The sequence below is a fragment of the Colossoma macropomum genome, unplaced genomic scaffold (assembly GCF_904425465.1).
Source record: "Colossoma macropomum unplaced genomic scaffold, Colossoma_macropomum, whole genome shotgun sequence".
In the NCBI taxonomy this organism is placed as follows: Eukaryota; Metazoa; Chordata; class Actinopteri; order Characiformes; family Serrasalmidae; genus Colossoma; species Colossoma macropomum.
Window position 1 is genome coordinate 15,189,052 of NW_023494810.1, and position 20,000 is coordinate 15,209,051.

Genomic DNA, 20,000 nt, shown 5'->3' on the forward strand with positions numbered 1-20,000 from the left:
GGGTCTCTCCCGAAATGCTTCGCGCTGCCAACGTAGCAGAGCAGAGCTAACCGATAGGAGCTGCTTCTTCCGCCGGATCATGGCTCCGTAGAGCTCCTCTGAAGGCCGGTGAATATCGATTAGGCTTCTGTGAATGAGAATCGGTTTTGTTCCGTGATCAGTAATCTCCGATCATTTTTAGATATCGATCCCGGAGGATTTTAAGCCGGTTTGTTAGCATCGCCTCACAGTTCATCACAGACGAGCCCAGCGCTGCGCGGACAGGTAGGTTAACGTTTTACGATCTTTATCGATTTAATTTGGCTGTATTTTGGTGCTGGTCGTGTGTGGTGAAGCTACAGGAGGATGTTTAGCTTTTAGGAGCTGTGTGGCTAACTGTAAAAGCTAAACAAACCTCCATTTACTGACGTTACTTAGCTTCGCCGGCTTCTTGTTCGAATTGTTCTGTTCCACCTTAAATGTAACTGCTGCACCATTTAAGGTGGAGTAGAACAATTCGAACAAGAAGCCATTTTCACTCATACTTAACTACAGTGTGTACTTTTTGCTTTTACCTGTAGCATCGAAAATTAAGACAAAAACATTTTTACCTTGTTTTAAAAGTGTGGAGGAGTTTACACTGTTTATTTAGGAGGTAGGACATGATCTTAATTCTTACAAATTCTCTCCACAGTTAAATGGTTAACATGTAAACAGAGTCATTCAGAGTGGTTTGGTGTGAAACACTCAGTTCTAGGGAAACTTACTGAGTCAGAATTTCTCACAGTGGTGGTGATAGGAACCAGACGTCCACCTCTAAAAGCTCCCTCACAGAAAGTTATTACATGAAATGGTTAATATCACCCTTATCACCACCACTGTAAAAAAACTGGTTTGGCAGCAGAATTTACCAAAAAGTGTGCTAGATTAAAATCGTATACTGCACCTTTAAATCTCGTATTGAATTTCAAGACAAGCATAAGTTGCCAAGCAGCAGTAGAGCTGCAGGTCATGTGTTTATAACGAAATTTGATTTTTTTTTTTCTCGTTATTGAATTGCTGAAGTAACTGTGTTTTTTGCAGTTATCAGATGATTATGTGAATGTAAACATACTCACTGGTCTGCGACGAAGAAATAATATCACCACTGTTTCTGTTGCAGGTGAGATGGCGAGTCCCCGGACCAGACGCGTCCTGAAGGAAGTGAGGACGAAAGATGGAAATAACGTATGTGTTCGTGCTCGTTTTCTTCACCGCTGTGAGGATGGTGATGTGAGTCTGGGTTCTGATGTGGTGGTTTGTGCTCTCTCTCTCTCTCTTTCTCTCTTTCTCCCGTTCTCTCCACTGCAGGTGTGTTTTGAGTGCGGAGCGTTTAACCCTCAGTGGGTGAGTGTGACCTACGGGATCTGGATCTGTCTGGAATGTTCTGGAAAGCACAGAGGCCTCGGGGTCCATCTGAGGTAAGCACCACACCTGCCTGAACACCTGAGTCAGTGTCATTAATTAAAGCTGCAATGATGAACCTGATCTGGAAGAACAAGCTGCACACATAGGCCACGTTAGGGCTTGGTGATATGTTAATATTAATCAATTTTGTGATAAAGTTCATCACAGTATGTCACAGCGTGTCTTTTTAAGCATCACCAGCACTTAATGGACACTGATCGACTGCATGTTTGATTCGGAGAGCAGTTAGTCCTTTTAATTGGATTTCCTGCAGCTCAGCATGTCAACTGTTGAATGCACATAGTTTTTATACTGTATTTAAAAGTGTCACTAATTTGCTGATCCAGCAGAAAAGATAAATATTGTGATGTTGTGTATTGTGAACAGTTCATTTTCAAATGGCTACTGCTGCGATTGTAATTGTCTTACGTTGTTCAGTGTTGTTTAAAGGGCAAAATTTACCTGTGAACTGTTAGCCTGACACAAAACGTTCAGCGTTCAAGCTTAAAGTCCGAAAACACTGATGTGCTGGCTTTCCTGGCAACAGTGAAAATAAGCCTTTAGCTTAATTCATAGAAAAAAGTCACATTTGAATTGCAATTACATACTTTATCCAAATTGTTCAACCCTAGTAGTACATTTTTGACACATCGCCCACTTCTAGGCTACCTCCCCAAATTCTACTGAGAGTCACCCAAGTATCTTGTTCCATTTTCATAATTTCCCAAATGTTTTATTTTGTTGACGTAAAAACAAGATTACTTTCTAAATGACATGAGACACAGTCTGTCTGGTCAGTGAGTGTTTACTTATTCAGAAAAACACTAATGTTACAATAAACACACATTAATACAGTAACTAGTGATTTATGTGTATGTCAATATGTTTGTTTAGCTGATATGGCCAATTAATGCTAAATTATGTTAAAGGGTGCTGATGATGGATGTGATGGCCGGAGACGTTTTACTGTGTTTATGTTTATTTGCTTCTCATAGCCTAATATGTGGCCAAAACACACTTCATAAAGTAAAGTAAATGGTTTTAAACCATGAGTTTGGGTGTCTGGGACTTTCTCACAGTTCTGTGTGAATAGAGTTGAAAGTCAGTTGTGCTGACTGACTGTATTCAGTCAGTAACATTTGCATGATGTTTAAAGTAGCCTGTTCGGCTGAGCTGAACAGTCCCACTCAGAGCATAAAGATAAAGCGTTTCTTGGGCATAACAATAACACACACAGATATTTAAGAGTTTATTATTTGGCATACATGATTTTCTGTTTTAACTTATGACTTTAAACATCTTTTCCCACATTTCAACTTGTTTTGTTTACAGCTTTGTGCGTTCTGTTTCGATGGACAAATGGAAGGATATAGAGCTGGAGAAGATGAAGGCGGGGGGAAATGAGAAGTTCCGCTTGTTTCTGGAGCTGCAGGATGATTATGACGCAAACTGGAGTCTGCAGGAGAAATACAACAGCAAGGCTGCTGCTCTGTTCAGGGACAAGGTGGGTTTATCCTCTGTTATCTTGCTGATGGGCGAGTGTTTCAAGAGTGATGTGAGAATCGGACTGACTGACTGTGTTGAGTGTAATGTTAGTGTCCGTATAATATTATAAAATGATCTGTGTGTTTTTAGGTGGCTACTCTAGCCGAGGGGAAGGAATGGTCCATCGAAAACTCCCCTGCCAAAGACTGGACTCCTCCTCAGCCGAAGACTGGACTCTCCTCCTCTCACCGGTAACACACCTGCTGAACTGCCGTTAGGTTTGCGAATGTGCGGAGATATCTGAATCAAAACGTTACCACATCGTACGAAAATGTGCACAGAAATCGAGCCAACGAAACCTCCAAGGAAAACTGTATATTAACCATTCCACCTTTTTTTATAGATTATCAGTTACTTTATTTGCCTTTGTATTTTGTACGAACTTTTACATTAAAAGGCCAAACTATGTTGCAGGTGGATTTAGTCCCAGTTTCTACATTTAATTAATGTTTCTGTATCAATCAGATTCTTGCTTATTCGGGTCAGTGGTGAAAGATCTTGGTATTAGAGAACACTCTCTGGGATCTTATTTTAGCATGTAATCAACATTGATGATGTTGATTAGGATGTGCACATGCAGGTCGGTTCGTTAACAGTAAAGACAGATTTAAGCCCCTTACCTACAAAAATGTGAATCGTCAAGTCAGAGACCCCGTTTACACCTGGTCACTTGATGTGTTTTAAGTATCAGGATCATATCTGGATGAGGCCATATAAAAATACAAGTGTAAATATAACCAAAACGCATTTAAAACAGATACAAATCACTCAAACCATTTCAGGAGGTGGACTGAGATGCTGTTGAGCCACATGTTCTAGCAGCGTAAACACATCCATCTCTCGACGACACGTTCAACAGCCAAGACCCTTCCCAGTACAACCGAAACCCCTTCCAGTACTGTTCCCTTACACGAATGTACAAAACACCCTGCAGACGAAGAGGCTGAATAGATAAACAGTTTATAATTGGTTGCCGTGTAACGAGCTGATTTGTATATTCCGTCCCACACAGCAATCAGTTTTCAGTTCAACTAACCAGAAACACATTTGACTACCAAGTGTAAATGCATGTGGCTAAAATCAGGATGCAATCCAAGTACTGGACACATGAAGTGACCAGGTGTGAACAGGGTCCAAAAGATCCAATCAGAATCGAGCAATGAGGCTTGTAATGTGAACGTAACCTTTGTGATGATCACTCCTAACAGTTAAGATCTTAAGATCTTACAGTGATCATCAGATCTCAGGATATGTTATAATAACTCTGAACTCTGTGGTGTTGCAGAAGCTCTGCCGGTGCTGGTCAGCAGTCCTCACACTCAGACAGGGCGTTTGAAGACTGGTTGAGTGACGACGTCAACTCCTACCAGAGGTGAGTTCAGTGGTCTGTGCGTATGGACTCTGCAGGTTCCTCAGAGCAGACTGTGTGTTGTGTGTGAAGCTGGTAAATGGTGGTGAGAACTTGGTGGTGAGCTGACGTTCTAATGATGCTGCTCCGTCTGCAGTGGTGGGAGCGGGCAGGAGAACCGCTATGTGGGCTTTGGAAACACGCCTAACCCTCCGAAGAAGGAAGATGATTTCATTAACAATGCGATGTCCTCCATTTACTCGGTAAGAGTGGATCTTAATGCTCTCTCCCTCTTTGACTGTGACAGATCAGTCGTTTCCCAGCAGAATGCTAATCTCTCTGTGTGTGTGTTTGGTAATTAGGGCTGGAGCAGCTTCACAGTCAGTGCGAGTAAGTTTGCAGCCGTCGCAAAAGACAACGTAAGTGGATTTCGGTTTTGTTACCATATCAGTTGATTGTATCTTCATCCTAAGCTCCAAAACTGCAGCTAGACTCTGAACTAGGGCTGGACAATGTGACAATATTTGATTTTTTATATTTTATAAATTATGTCCCAGTATGCTTTTTGATCATGTTATTCATATTGTCAGTACTTGAAAAACACTGACTAACTATTTAATTGTTTAATTGTTAATTTATTGTTTTATTACCGAGCTTAATTAATCCTGTTTACCAGTTAATTACCACTGTTAATGATCAAAACTAGGCAGGCTATCAGGGTAAAGTGGGCATGGAAGGGGCTGGGCTTAGGATTATACAGATTTCTTTTTTCTCAAATAAATAAAGAGGCTCTTTGTGCCGCAAGTGTGTTTAAGTGTCTGTTTTCCTGCATTTATGTGAGATGTGATTAAAATCTGATCATCTCTCCTGAAACAGACCACAAAATTGGCCAGCCAGGCATCTATGAAGGTACATATTTTACTAACGTATACACAAATCTTTAACAGTGTTTTGTGTGTTTGTGTTTTTGTATAAAACGCCATGCAGCTGTTCAGATGTGTAATTCTGACTGATTTGTGTGCCGTTCAGATGAGCATAAATCAGGACTTCTAAACACTGGTTTACCACAGAACCTGTTTTTATGTTTACTTTTTTCTCTGATTTATTTTTTTAATTTGGGTTTTTGCTCATTTTAACTGTGAAAGTATATGTTGCTATAGCCGTTTGCGTGTGTCTGATTATTAAAAGTAGCACTTCTTCAACCAGATCATCCCAGAGTGACCCGCAAAACCGGTTCCTGCTCATACCAAAATCTAGTGTCGCTCTATGTTCTGTATTTTTAGGCTAAATGAAGTGATGAGAAATCACACACGGCACTACAAAGTGAGCATGGTGTCAACTTGTCAGCCAAAATTAACCTAAAACCAAGTGATACAGTTGATGTGGCAAATTTAAAATCAATTTACTTGGAAAAATGCAGTTTAGTGTGTACATGATTATTGCAGGTATTTAGCTTCATTACACGTAGACATTGATACCTCCTCCCAACAAGTAGAGCTTTAATCAGGCTTGAAATGTTGTTCCAAGCCCAAATACAGTCTGAGAACGTTTTGTCCGAGCCTGACCCAACACAGAGTCTGAACTTAACCTGGGCCTGACAAATTTCTGCCCAAAACTGACTCAACTGAGCCACATCATCATATTTTGAGTTCTAAACTGTCCTGAGTCTGACAAAATTCTGTCTGGAACTGACCAGAACCAGCTCATCATAAAAAGTCCTCAATAAAACCCAACAGGGCAACACTGGATACTGTATAGTGACAATTACACCGTCATTAGATCACAGATAAATAAAATATTGAACAAGTGTGTTGGATTAAAATATGATTTCAGGTGGTGAAAGTAGAATAAAGTTAGCAGATAAACTGAACCAAGTTTTATATGGAATGTTGATGATGGGAAAATAGTGGACAATCTGAAATAATGAGTTTTCTTTAGGGACTGTTTTGCTTTAAAATACACTTTAGGCCAAAAATCTTGTCAAAACTGTCTCAGACATCAGGCAGTGTATTCATAACCATGTCATGTAATAACTTTCTGTTAGGGAGCTTTTAGAGGTGGACATGTGGTTCCTATCACCACTACTGTGAACAATTCTGGTTTGGTTTCTCTAGAATGGATTGTTTCACAGCAAATCACTCTGAATGACTCTGTTTATGTCTCGATGGCTGAGATGTCCAGAATCAGAGGAATTCCTCTTTAATGTGTTCAAACATTTTGTGATAATCTCACATTTCTGTGCTTGTAAGTGATTCTGTCTGTGTTCTCTATGTGGTGGAAATCATAGAGCCCTATACCATTATGAAGATTTATTCATTTAAAATAAGGTTTTGATGATGGTTTAGTGTGAACTGTTGCTTTACCTCCCTCTGCTCGCTCTGGATGTCAGTTACGGGGGTATAAGCCACCCCCTGAGCCGGTAAACTATAACACACATGCATGTAACACTGTCTGCTGAGCCAATGCTGCTTCATTTGCATTTACTTTTTTTGTTAATCGTCCGTTATGTGTTTGAATGGCGGAGCTTGTCAGCTTGACTGTGTTTTAGTGTATCTGTAATGTTGAATGTTGGTCAGGAAGGTGACCCGTGTTTTATTTTTTGCTTGGCCACTTCAAAGCATTCAGATGTGTCTCGAGCGGATGGATATATTTATGGAGCATCTTTAAATGATTTATATACATGAAATGATGTGAATGTGGACATTCCTCATCCCATAGGTGGATTCTATATTATAGCTTTTATCTTTCTGGGTGTGTTCTTAAAGAGACACTCCAGCATTTTTCAGTCTATTCTCATTAGAAGATGGTCACTTACCACAAATGCTAATTGCTCTGTCATTAATGAAATAACAGAAACCTGTGAACTCAAATCACACTTGGCATGGAACCCAGTGAGCAGGTGCTCAGAGTTGTGATGCAGTGAGTAGAGATTAGGTTCAAAAAGGCTAAAGTTTCTCTTTAATGCCGCCTCCTCTTGGATTATCCATCTGTGAGCATCGCTGCTGAGCGTCTTGTCTCGTTTGGTCTCGTCCTGTCTGTGGTCTGCCTGAGAGAACGCTGCCTGTTTATTGTTTTAATCGTCTGAATCATTTGTCACTGGATGAATGTGCACATTATCTTCATCCTTCCTCTCCCTCTTCCTCTTCCTCTCCATTCCCGACCAGGCTGCTGAGTTAGGACAGACTTTAAATGAAAATGTTATCAAACCCACTCAGGACAAGGTAACTGATGCTCTCAGGCTGGTGCTGCTGCTTTGGTGGTGGGTTGTAGATCAACCTCACAAACGCTTTGTTTAGCGCAGTGCTAGTAAAGTATGTAGAGCTATAGGTGTTACATACAGAGGGCTGTCATCATTTACATGAATTCATCAAAAAAGAAACTGCATAATTATATTATAATTACTAATAATGACTAATAACCTTTTAATGTGGGGAGCAGTGGGATATGTTTAAAGGTGCAGTAGTTAAAACTGGAGCACAAACACTAATGAAGTTAAAGGGGTGTGTCTGTAACAGACTGATGGGAGCAAAGGGGCGAGTCTGTAACGGACTGACGGGAGCGAAGGGGCGAGTCTGTAACAGACTGACGGGAGCGAAGGGGCGAGTCTGTAACGGACTGAGGGGGGCGAAGGGGCGTGTCTGTAACAGACTAAATATGTATTCAGGTTAATATTAAGACAGTAAATCATTGACTATTGCACCTTTAAAGGGCTTAAAATCTGATGGTAGTGTTTAACAGCCCAGTAGATCTGCTCTTTAAATAGTTTTAATTTAGCAGTTTTAATTATGTTAACGCTGCTCTGCTTGGCTAATTAGAATTAATGGAAATAAATCACTAATCTAAATATTTAAATGTGATCCTGTGATGTGAATCAGCTTTTCACGCAGTGCAGTAGATGCTTTAAATTCTGTTGCTCCACCTGCTGAACATGTGGGTGTAACGGTTCTGTTCTGGCTTTAGTTCTAGGACATGATTCAGAGTTTAATTTGGGGGTGAAAATGCGCCCTCTAGTGTCTGTAAGGTATTAACTCTCTCTGTAGTGTGTGCAGTTGAACAGAAGCAGACAGAACGTCAGGAAATCCAGTATTATATCCACTTCACAGGAAGTGCTGCTAATATGACAATTGAACTCGTTAGTGGAGCTTTTTGACTGTTCATTAAAATCAGGATTTAATTACAAGAAGCAGAATTATAAACTGGAGTTATTATAATTCAGACTTCTGTTCTGCTGGATGAACACCAATCGATTTATTAAATATATACATAAATATATTCAGTTGCTGATGCTGTAGACTGTCTCATATTTCAAAGTAAAAGCAACTAGAACCGTGGCCTTTAGAACTGAGTTTGACACAGAACCGTTACAGTCATACTGATGGAGAATGTCTTTATATGTAACATTGCATAACTCTTGACAAGTGTATAACTGTATTAAAGCAACATACAACTGTTATAACAGTGCATAACTCTATTGTAATAGTACACAACTATGTTACAGCAGTACAGAACTGTGTTATAACAGTACAGAATTGTTAAAACGGTGCATAACATTTATAACAGCACAGAACTCTATTATAACAGTAAGAACTATTTTCTAATGGTACAGAACTGTGTTATAACAGTACAGAACTCTAGAAAGTCCTCTTTATTAACAGTGATGTGACTTATTTAGGTAAAAGATGGAAAGTTGTTTGATGAAATGGCGGTCGGGATCTCAGGGCTCGCCTCAAAGGTACGAAATAAATTGAAGCCCACCTGACCACGGCCTCTGAGTAAAACACCTGCAGCTGCAGCAGCCAATCACAGTCCTCCTCAAACTCACCTGATCGCGGTCCTCCCCGAACTCACCCGATCGCGGTCCTCCCCAGGCTCACCCCGTTGCGGTCCTCCCCGAACTCACCCCATTGCAGTCCTCCCCAGGCTCACCCCATTGCGGTCCTCCCCGAACTGACCCCATTGCGGTCCTCCCCAGGCTCACCCCTTTGCTGTCCTCCCCGAACTCACCCCATTGCGGTCCTCCCCAGGCTCACCCCATTGCGGTCCTCCCCGAACTCACCCCATTGCGGTCCTCCCCAGGCTCACCCCATTGCGGCCCTCCCCGAACTCACCTGATCGTGGTCCTCCCCGAAGTCACCTGATTGCGGTCCGCCCCAAACTCACCTGATCACGATCCTCTTCAAACTCACCCGATCGGGGTCCTCCCCGAACTCACCCCATCGCGGTCCTCCCCAAACTCACCCCATTGCGGTCCTCCTCAGACTTACCTGGTCAGTGCTGAATGTTCAGTGAGGCTGACGGTTGAGCTGCTCAGTGATGGACTGTTTCTCTCGGGGACGTGGTTCAGCTGATCTGTATTTAATCTAATGTGTGTTGTGTTGATTTCTTTGTGCTGTCGTTGTGATTCTGATGGTGAGTAAAAGAAAAAACATTAATGTTAATTACTTTAATTAATGATTTCTTGTTAACAGGATCAAACAGTTACACTTTCATTGTACATTATGCAGTGTGAATTACTGTTATATGGCTGTGTAGCGCTGGGTGATAGATCAATTATAACATACTGTCTGGTGTCCTTTTGCTGCCAGCCTGTATAAAAAGTGTAATAGGAATGTAATCTATGTATGTAACTGTAATATTGGCTTTATTTAAAGGTGTGTATGTGTGTGTTCAGGTTCAGGAGGCTGGAGCGAAAGGCTGGAAGGACATGGGCTCATTCTTTAGTGGGAAACCAGGAGATCCTGCAGACGGGTAATGACGAGGGGAATGACTTTCACTGTGTTTATACACGCATAATACATTTTAACACAAATAACACATTTATCCTGATAAAACACGGCCAGCTTTAGTGTGAATGTACAAACAAGACAAGAATGTTAACTAACGGTTGGCTACACACTTAAAAAAGATGGTTCTTCAAGGGTTTTTTAGTAAAGAAAATGGTTCTATATAGAACTAAGAAAATTTTAAGAGCCCTTTTCATGATTAAAGGGTTGTTTGCATGGTGAAAGCGTTCTTCAGATTGAAGGAGAGTGTGTTAAAGATGGTTCTATATAGAACCTTTTTGAAAATGGTTCTATATAGCACCAAAAGGATTCTCAATTGTGATGTCAAGCTTATCACAAAAGCAGAACTCTTTTTTGGAACCATTTAATCGTGCAAAGTGTGCTTTGAGTGTTCATGGTTCTATATAGAACCACTGTCTTTACTGAAGAACCACGTTTTTTAAGTGTGTGCATGTACTTCCACCTGAACTAATTAAATCTTACCGTGTTTTTGTTATTTTAGTCACTAGGAAAATGTTTTTTTTTATAATAATAATTTTACTTATAACTTACAAGTAATTGTAAGTAAGTGAAGTGTGTATTTTAGTCTATACAATATATCTGTAGTTATACAGAAGATCTGATCTTGTATGTGTGTATGTATGTATGTGTGTGTGCGTGTGCAGGTCTATGGGTGGAGATGGCTATCAGAACATGGAGCCCTCGAGCGGCTACCAGAACAGCGAAGGGGTTGGTCAGAGCTTCTGGGAGACCTTCGGCAGCAACTCCAAGCCCAAGAAGTCCCCCAGCAGTGACAGCTGGACTGTCGCCGACAACTCAGCAGAGAAGAAGAGCTCGGACAGCTGGGACAACTGGGGCTCCGAGGCTCCGTCCAACAACAAGCACAGCACCGGAGACAGCTGGGAGGCCTGGGACAACAACTGGGAGAACGCCGCTGAGAACAAGAGCAAGAAGAGCGCCGCTAAAGAGGACGAGTCGTGGGAGAACGCCGACTGGTAGATGATTCCGCGCTCCTGAACGTCGGAGCCGGCTGTGCCGACTGCGGTGCAACCGCAGAGACGCTGTCATTCTGATCGTATGTGCTGTTGTCGGATGTGTTTTTCAGTAACTTTGTTTGAAATTTATTACAGAAACTTCATCTCCAACGTGAACGCCTTCTCCGAGCACGTTAGAACCCGCTAGAACCTGTTAGAACCTGGCCGTGCTTGTGTTTCGGGTACAGTCGTATTCGATGATGATGATTTTGAGATCTTGCACGTTTTAAATTCAAACTGTAGGTGTTTCTGCTGCGTCTCTGCAGCAGCACTTTAACTTCTAAAGATTCTTTAAGTGTTTTTTCAGTTTAATATGTTTATCAGTTATTTATCTCTCAGCTCTGCGCAGATTAAAGGATGCACCCTTATAAACAGGTTCTTGAAGGGTTCTTTACTAAAACCAACGGTAGTAGAACCAACCGTGACAACTCAATGATCAGTTTGAATGTGTAAGAGCGCCACAAAGGTTTTGCTACTGTTAGAAGAACATTTTTTCTGCTAATAGTGCAGGCTCGATGATATGCCGAAGATATAACATTACAAAACTTCAGGACGTTTTCATTTTTCACAATATTTGTTTATTATTGATGGGTTGTGTTGAATGCCCCAGCACTGCCACATCTGTAATATTAATTAAAAAGGATTAATTATGATCTTAGTCTGTAATGACACACACAGTCAGTGCTCTTTAAATACTGATCATATCCACCATTTACTCAGAAACTGACAATTTATGATGATAATGATAAGAGCTGCTGTAGAGCTGCTACTCATTTGATTATTCAGTGTGTAGTGAGTTTTTCTACGAAAGAAAGTCTTTAAAAGCTCTTAATACGTCAGTTTTACACACCTGTTCAGTATCGGAATAGTGCTGTGAAAATCCTCAGTAAGCATTAATCTTTAATCTTAATCTTTAATCTGAATAATTTTGCTGGAAACTTTGCAGTTAGTCTGTGCAGAGGCTGTTCTTTAGTGTGGCTGTGGGGGGCGACAGAGTGCAGTTTATTTATTTTCTCTAATTAAACTGCCCTGTAAAAAATGTCATATCAGATTAACCTAAATAAAAATCTTTCATGTAGTAACAAGCAGTTCAACTAGTTTTATTAATCATTTATTAAAAGTATTTATTTAGATTAAATAAAATTAATTTGTTTGCTTATTACTGTGTGAAATAATTTTTAGGTTGAACTGACGAGACACTTTTTACAGTGTGGGCATCTAAACTCTTATTGGTTCAGAACGTTCTCCTTTGCTTATTGGTTCTTCAAACTTCATCATTTCATCTCAAACATCCGAATGAGTTTAAAAGTGGTAAAGAGTTTGGCTAGTTTAAAGGACTTTAAAGAGAAGTGAAGAGCGCTTTAGAGACATTTGTTAAAGGTCCTCAGACGACCCATGAAACTAAATCACCAGCTAAAACTATGGAGTGATTAAATATTGCATTGTGAGCATTTATCTGACCACAGATCTCTCTCGCTCTCTCTCTCTCTCTCTCTCTCTCTCTCTCTCTCTGTGTCTCTCTCTCTCTCTCTCTCTCTCTCTCTCTCTCTCTCTCTCTCTCTCTCTCTCTCTCTCTCTCGCAGTCCTCAGTGTCTCTCGTCCACCTCTGGTGGCAGTGTCGTTTTTAACATTTGAATGCTTATTCAGTTATTAATCTTAATACTAATCCACAAAAAAAAACTAATAATAATGATAAAATATGGTTCCCTCCTGCAGTTCTGATATGACGGTGATTCAGTGTGTCCTTTGAAACTGATGTGTCGGTTCTGTTATGAGAGGAGCTGAAATGTAAACATGTACAGTTATTGAGAGTTTAATGGATTAAAGTGGAAAAGCTTTATTAAGTAAAAGGTGATTTATTTCCTCCTGTTTGTTTCAGAACAAGCTTCTAACTTAAGTCCTGGGATTAGTTTTGCGTGAGGAGGTGGAGTAATTATACAGAATAATGTAATTCTACACACGTCTGTAAAGTTTATGCGCTCCATACACAGCATGTTCGTGTCCAAACATTTAAATGAATCTTCATCTGGCTTCTCCTGATCGTATATCCAGTGGTCTTAAGTGAATGCAGTGCAAGTTGACATCACCTCATATTCCTGTAACTTTACATGATGTACAGCTGGTAAACTGACAAGCATCATTACGGAGTGAGGAGAATATGAAACATGCTAAAATATGGTGATCGTGCGCTGCTGTGAGTCGCCCTGTAAAGCCTGAAATAATCATTTAAAAGTCAGAGGCGTAGAGTTTTTCACACCACGTCATACGTCTTTACGATGTTTAGGTCTCAAATGATCTCAAAATCAACATCATGTTGATGAAGATATGATTACAATAGTAGATAATTCACTCACATCCTCAGACGAAGCGTCCTTCACCAAGTTTAGACTAAGTTCTCTTTGAATTCTTTTTCAATCAGCAGATTCATCCGTTCAGGAAGAACAACCCACGCTGTAAAATGTTCTGCCTGCAGTTACACATTTCCACCAGAGAAGTCTCTTAATCCCCAAATCTTACACAGTGCAGCTTTAATGTTTGGTAGGACCATACAGCCTGTAAAAAGTATGACTTAAAGGGGAATTCCACCAGTTTTCCAAAATTTCTGAATAATTGAGTCTGTGAGATGTAAACAGAGTGGTTTGGTGTAAAGCGGTTCGGAGTTCTTTACAGTGGTGGTGATAGGAACCAGGGGTTGCCATGTCTACAACACAAATATAGACATTTTATTTACTATCCAAAACCACCAGTGAACCTACACTTGTCCTTCTAGTTTTATATGGAATGTTGATGATGGGAAAATAGTGGAAAATCTGAAATAATAAGTCATCATTCGGGACTCTCTTGCCTCACAACATCCTGCATGTATCCCTCCACTATGAATGGATTTTTCAGTTCTCAAAACTATTATAAAACAATGTCTCAGACATCAGGCAGTGTATTCATAACCATTCCAGGGAGCTTTTAGAGGTGGACGTCTGGTTCCTGTCACCACCACTGTGAACAATTCTGACTCGATAAGATTCTTTGGAAAGGAGCTTTTCACACCAGACCACTCTGAACGTCTCTGTTTCTTAACCATTTAATTATGCAGAAAATATGAAAAATCAGTGGAATTCCCCTCGTCGTCACTGAGAAACACTGAACTGCATTACCTCACATCTTTATGTAAAACTAATCCCATCTAAATAGCACTCCAGTCTGGTTTTAAACATTAAGCTGCCACTTTCAGAACCTTTAGAACTGTTACCTGTTCTGTGTTGGGTTGCAGGTTCAGTCAGTGATCTTCATCATTAGGCTGCTTGTTCCTCTTTTATTTAAAGAGCTCAATGAGTGTTTAAAGTCATGTTAATCTCACTAATGCACAGATTTGCTCATTAATGTTTACTTTAATAGGAGGCAGATGTTCTGTTTCTCCACAGTGACGCCGCAGTGATCTGGTGCTGCTTCACTCTCAGAACAGAACCGAAAGAACCTGATTAACAAACTGTCATGTTCCTGATTAACTGAAGCTCTGAAAAAATGAAAATAAACGAGTAACGTTTATTCAGAACACTCTCCGGTTCCTGTCCAGCTCCTCTCCGGTTCCACACCCTACAGTGCTGTTAAACCTGTAAGGCCGCAGCAGCAGTTGCGGCATGAGGAGTTGAGGACTGAGCGAACACTGACTGATCTGTATTTCCTGCATGTTTAAACTGCGCTGTGCTCGTGATCTGTGTGTACTGCGTGTTCCTCAGTGCTGTGTTCTCCTGTTTCAGGCCTTAAAGACACGTTCTAACACTCACAGAAATCTAACTCAGCACCTGCTGTGGACTTTAATGTATAAAATCGTGTCCTCAGTGATTTTCATTCCGATTATGTTCCTGTAAGAAGTTGTTTTTGAAACTGTAATGGTGTTCAGTTTTTGACTTTTTTGTCATCTCTCTGATGCTTGTCCGTGTGGACGCTGAACTCTCTCTGACCGGATCTCAGTCGTATTTTACTTTATTCTGCATTCCATGTGGTTGTGAGTGTGAACTGAGCTGACCTCTCTCTTTGGGCGTCTGTGCAATATTGCCTGTCCCTGTTTCCTCCGTCAGGAGCTGATGTGAAACACTCTAAACCACAACTATGTGTTAGTCATGCAGGCGGGGCGGTGATGCTGAACAACTGGGGGGTTTTTGGTTGTTTTTTTTTTTGGGAGGGGGGGTAAATGAACATAAATAAATAAACAAGTGTATGTAATATGTAAAATGACGACTGCTCTTTCTGTTTAAAGCATCGTTTCTTCATGTAAATAACAAATTAAAGGAAGGCTAAGGTCTTTTTGGCTGTTGTCTTTTGAGCTCTTGTTAGTTTCTAAGCTTTAAAGGGCCCAAATCATAGAAAACCAAATTTTTCCTCACTTTATATGGAATAAACGAGTATGTATGTATGTAAGCATTGTTAGTTTCGCTCCTCAGTACATACAGTCCATATTGTGTAAGTTTCATGAAGAATGGACTGACAGAAATGACCCAAAATTACTTGGATAACAGTCTGGTTCCATTGATTTACATTAAAAATAAAGTAGGTGTTTTCCTTCTCCTTTAAAGTTACCATTTTGGAGGTTTTGTTCCCACAGCAGCGATATATGGAAACTAAATGTCAAAAACAGCCTGTTTTAAAAAAAATCTTTGTCACAAAAATGGACACATTTACAAACTTCCGCCAATTCAATCAATCAAATTTTATTACTCAGAAATACATTAAAGCATGACCCTCATTGTCAGTGCAGCAGAGCATTTATAGTGCAAAATGATTGAAAAAGAAATGACAATAGAATTAAATCAGGTAAAACTAAAACAGAACTACATGAACAAAATCAGACAAGATAAATAAGGGAAAAACACAAAGAGAAGAGTCAAGATTTAATTAAGAGTGGGAACAAAATAAATGAATGAAAATGAACAGGATATTCAACTAAAAGGATATATAATGCAAAGTTAATTGTGAAACAGTCAATCAAGATGAATCAAGGTTTTAATCAAAATAAATATAATAAAAGAACAGGGAAAAAAATGCTACATATTTGTCATATATGATATGCTTTCATATTTGTCACACTTGAAAGTTTCAGATCACCAAACTACTTTTAATATTAGACAGTGATAACACAACTAAACACAAAATGCTGTTTTTTAAATGGTGATTTCATTTATTGAAGGAAAAACAATGTTCAGCCCTACCTGGACATATGTGAAAAAGTAACTGCCCCCTTATAAAGGTAAAATGAATTGAAATCAATTGATTATTGGGTTCAATTTCACTTCCACACCCAGGCATGATTACTGCCAGACCTGCTGCATCTAAACATCACTTAAATAGAACCTGTTTGGCAGTGTGAAGCAGCTAGAAGTTCTCAAAAAGCAGCACATGATGCCACATTCTAAAGAGATTCATAAACAGACACGAAACAAAGTCATTTTGAAATCTACAGTCTGGAAAGGTTTGCAAAGCCAGTGCTAAGGCTCTTGGACTCCAGGGAACCACAGTGAGAGCCATTAGCCACAAACAGAGAAACTTGGGAACAGTGGTGAACCTTCCCAGGAGTGACCGGCCTACCAAAATTTCACCAAGAGCACCTCGAGGAATCATCCAGGAGGACGCAAAGCAACCCAGATGAACATCTTAAGAACTCTAGGCCTCACTCGCCTCAGTTAAGGTCAATGCACACAAAACGCATATGCAAATTATGTATCCTTTTGAAATATGAATAAAATTCAATGTATCATTTTTTCTGAGACATTGTTTTATGATAGTTTTGAGAACTCCATTCATGGTAGAGGGATACATAATATGCAGGGCGTTATGAGGCTAAATAGTCCCCAAACAAAACTTATTAATTTATATTTCCCACTATTTTCCCATTATCAACATTCCATATAAAACTCAGAAGACACGTGTAGGTTCACTAATGGTTTTGGATTGTAATTAAAATGTCTATGTTGTAGTCATGGTGACCCCTGGTTCCTATCACCACCACTGTAAAGAAATCTGAACCATTTCACACCAAACCACTCTGAATCACTCTCAACCACTCAATCATTTGGAGACATATTTTAAAAGCCCTTATGTTAGCTCACTTAGCACTCTGAGCACACCTGAACTGACATTAACAGCAGCCAATCAGCATAGAGCAAATGAGAGGCCCCGCCCCTCCACAGCGAGGAGCGAGATTATCCCTTTAAGCAGCATCCAGAGAAGAGGAGAGCAAACAGGAGCGGTTCTGCAGATTATGGAGCGAAGTCGAGGCGTTTTCGGCTCGTCATGCTGATATCGGAGCGGTAGAACTGCACAGGTAAGGATTAAGCAGGTTTATTTTAAGAGATTGGGTCAGTTAGGCCTGTTTTTCAGCCGAACCCGAGCAGATGTGTTGTTTTCAGTCGAGGCGGTTCTGTATGAGTCACTGCGTTAATGCGTTAGTGTTTAAAACCGCTTGTTTTCACGTCTTAATCAGTTTAAGAGGACTTTTACTATCTAATCCCCTCCATATCCTGTTAAATAATCATGCAGATTAACTGTGGTTCGGTTTAATCGCTAAATCAGTGCCCACGTTCACAGTCTCGAGAGCCTTTGGCCGGCTCCTCGCTCCAATTTTCCGTTCCACCTTAAATGGTGCAGCAGTTACATTCTAGCCTCAGGCGCCAGAATGTAACTGCTGCACCATTTAAGGTGGAATGGGAAATTCGAGCAAGGAGCCAATTTGAGCTTCGTATTAAAGCTTATAGCTTGGTTATATAAACACTGGGGTCTGTCTTTAAGCTCTAAGAATCATCGATTTATGCATGCTAACCCTTTTTTTGAAACATTTCGAAATACCTGTTAATAAAAGTTCTCAAAATGGACATTTGATGCGTAGTGGACCTGCATCACCGTAACCTAGCCAATCTGTTAAATATTAATAATATGAGGACTTTTATTTTGTCCGTTTGCTGCAGGTTGGCTGATGCAGCTCGAGGCTGTGATAGTGTCTGTGATTTGGGTACAGAGTGCTTTAAAGGGTCTATATCAAAGAAAATTCAGTCCTTTTTGTAAATAACAGTTTGATGTAAACATTGTTTACGCCTTCTCTAGAATCTGTGTTTGGAGAATCGGAGAGTCTTTTTTGGATTTGTTGGTTTTGTGATGTCACAACTGATTTTACATACATGTCCGCCCGTTCAGTCTTTAGCAGCTCACGCTGTTATTCAGTCGCAGTCAGTCTGCTGCCATCTTGGTAGGCAACTTAAGACATAACTGATCCAGGAATGGCAATGGTTTCACATTACAGTATAGCAAGCGCGCTAAAAACTTCGCATGACACACCTCCGACCTGTCAACATCACCTACGTGGTTTGTACTGGACACTGATTGGTTTGTAGAGGCGCGCCTGACATCAGCGAGCGGTCAGTTCGGCAGACAGCCCTTTCCGTTTGAATGGAGAAAAATAAATATCCTCTCTCTGAGCGTGTTTACGTGCACTAAATGATCCGATCATTTTCATTTCACTGCAGTTATCTGTTTATTAAGTGGTCGTGTAAACAACACACTGATTTCTTAGATCAGATTAAGATCTGCAAATCTGATTGAGAAATCTGATACTGGATTTGAGCTCAGTAATGGGGTTTTTCAGTGCATGTGAACCCTCACTCTGATTTCTTTCGTTTCTCTCAGTCTGCACATGTGTGAAAACAGTGTTGTCATGGAAACAGCAAGCAGCGTTTAACAGAACACCCATGAGGCGCTACGCAACACTTTTGGAGTGACGCTGAAACAGACTACATACTCAACAAATGAAGGATTTAAATATTCTTCATCTTCTAAATCATGTGTGTTCATATTTTCCGGTAAAAAAAACTAGATTTTTTTAGGCAAAAAAAAAAAGCCAATCATGAAGTATAAGTTTTACAGTTTACGTCACGTCTTATTTTGCGTGTTTATTGGCTGGTTGTAAAGCTTAAATCTGATTACTGCCTGATTCGTGTAGACCCGGACTTTCCCCATTATCTGATTACTCAAGAGCATGAAAACACACTAAACAAGTTACTGACACAATCTGATTTTCTGCAGTTATCAGATTATTAAGAGCATATAAACACACTCTCTCTCATCCTCTCTGAAAATAAGGGATACGATTCAGCATTTGTATGGGTTTTTTTCAAAATGAGTTATGTCTTTTTTCTCAGACCAGACTAAGGTTAAAAATTTGGTCTCCTCCCCGTGTGGCTCATTTTAAGTTATCTCCTGGTTCTTTTTCTTCGTCTGTTGTTTAATGAGTGATGATATCTTGCCTCACCTTCCTGTAATTGGTCTGAAAGTCCAAACCCTCGAAAAAGTTTTCACACTGCGGACAAATCAAATCATGATTTAGTTTGATCCAGACCGAGAACACCTCTTTTGGTTGGACCAAATTTTGTTCCTTTGGTCTGGACAGTGGCCCAAAGCACCTTTTCGCAAGAACTGAATGTGAAGCCGGACTCGAACTGAGCAGACAAACTCGGACAGAAGTGAAGCAGCGTTGTTTACACTGTTTTCAGCTAATAATCAGAACACTTTCTAAATGTGTTTTTCTCTTTAAACAGATGATTGTTCACTGATATGATCTCTGCTGTGTGATCCTGATTTAATCTCCTCCTGCAGGATTAATGTTTAGAGATGCAGGTTCTAGAGACAGTGAGTGGAGTCATTAATATTCCTGTGTCTGTGTCCTGTTGGAGCGTCAGCAGTGTGGAAGTGGAGAGGAGGATCAGATCCATTCAGCGCTCCACTGGGATCATTTAACACGTATGTGGCTGTTTTCTCCAGTGATCTTATTGTTGTTTTCAGTTAATCAGGAAAAGCCTGAGACAGAAATACATGATGTGCTCT

At 40.3% G+C, this 20,000-nt stretch overlaps 2 protein-coding genes across 12 annotated transcripts in view; both read left to right on the top strand.

Moving 5' to 3' along the window:
* Positions 1-12,979, top strand: part of arfgap1 (ADP-ribosylation factor GTPase activating protein 1) — a 12,983-nt gene extending 4 nt beyond the window's left edge. The window contains exons 1-13 of one of the 5 annotated variants that reach the window (XM_036559407.1): positions 1-264; positions 1,142-1,206; positions 1,330-1,439; positions 2,758-2,929; positions 3,061-3,161; positions 4,256-4,342; positions 4,476-4,581; positions 4,681-4,737; positions 5,195-5,227; positions 7,483-7,539; positions 8,991-9,050; positions 9,990-10,066; positions 10,767-12,979. The exon at positions 1-264 is cut by the window's left edge and continues 4 nt beyond it. In XM_036559407.1, coding sequence (XP_036415300.1) covers positions 1,147-1,206; positions 1,330-1,439; positions 2,758-2,929; positions 3,061-3,161; positions 4,256-4,342; positions 4,476-4,581; positions 4,681-4,737; positions 5,195-5,227; positions 7,483-7,539; positions 8,991-9,050; positions 9,990-10,066; positions 10,767-11,100 — 1,254 coding nt within the window. In that variant the 5' untranslated portion in view covers positions 1-264; positions 1,142-1,146 and the 3' untranslated portion in view covers positions 11,101-12,979. Of the gene's footprint in view, positions 265-1,141; positions 1,207-1,329; positions 1,440-2,757; positions 2,930-3,060; positions 3,162-4,255; positions 4,343-4,475; positions 4,582-4,680; positions 4,738-5,194; positions 5,228-6,707; positions 6,738-7,482; positions 7,540-8,990; positions 9,051-9,989; positions 10,067-10,766 lie in introns of all 5 variants that reach the window. The other 4 variants (XM_036559410.1, XM_036559409.1, XM_036559411.1 and 1 more) reach the window with 4 other exon arrangements.
* A 4,335-nt stretch (positions 12,980-17,314) lies between these two features.
* The window catches only part of elmo2 (engulfment and cell motility 2), a 31,972-nt gene continuing 29,286 nt past the window's right edge, over positions 17,315-20,000 (top strand). For 4 of the 7 annotated variants that reach the window (XM_036559469.1, XM_036559474.1, XM_036559473.1 and 1 more), the window contains exons 1-2: positions 17,315-17,451; positions 19,850-19,916. The gene's annotated coding sequence lies outside the window, so the exon portion shown is untranslated. Of the gene's footprint in view, positions 17,452-19,772; positions 19,917-20,000 lie in introns of all 7 variants that reach the window. The other 3 variants (XM_036559470.1, XM_036559471.1, XM_036559472.1) reach the window with 3 other exon arrangements.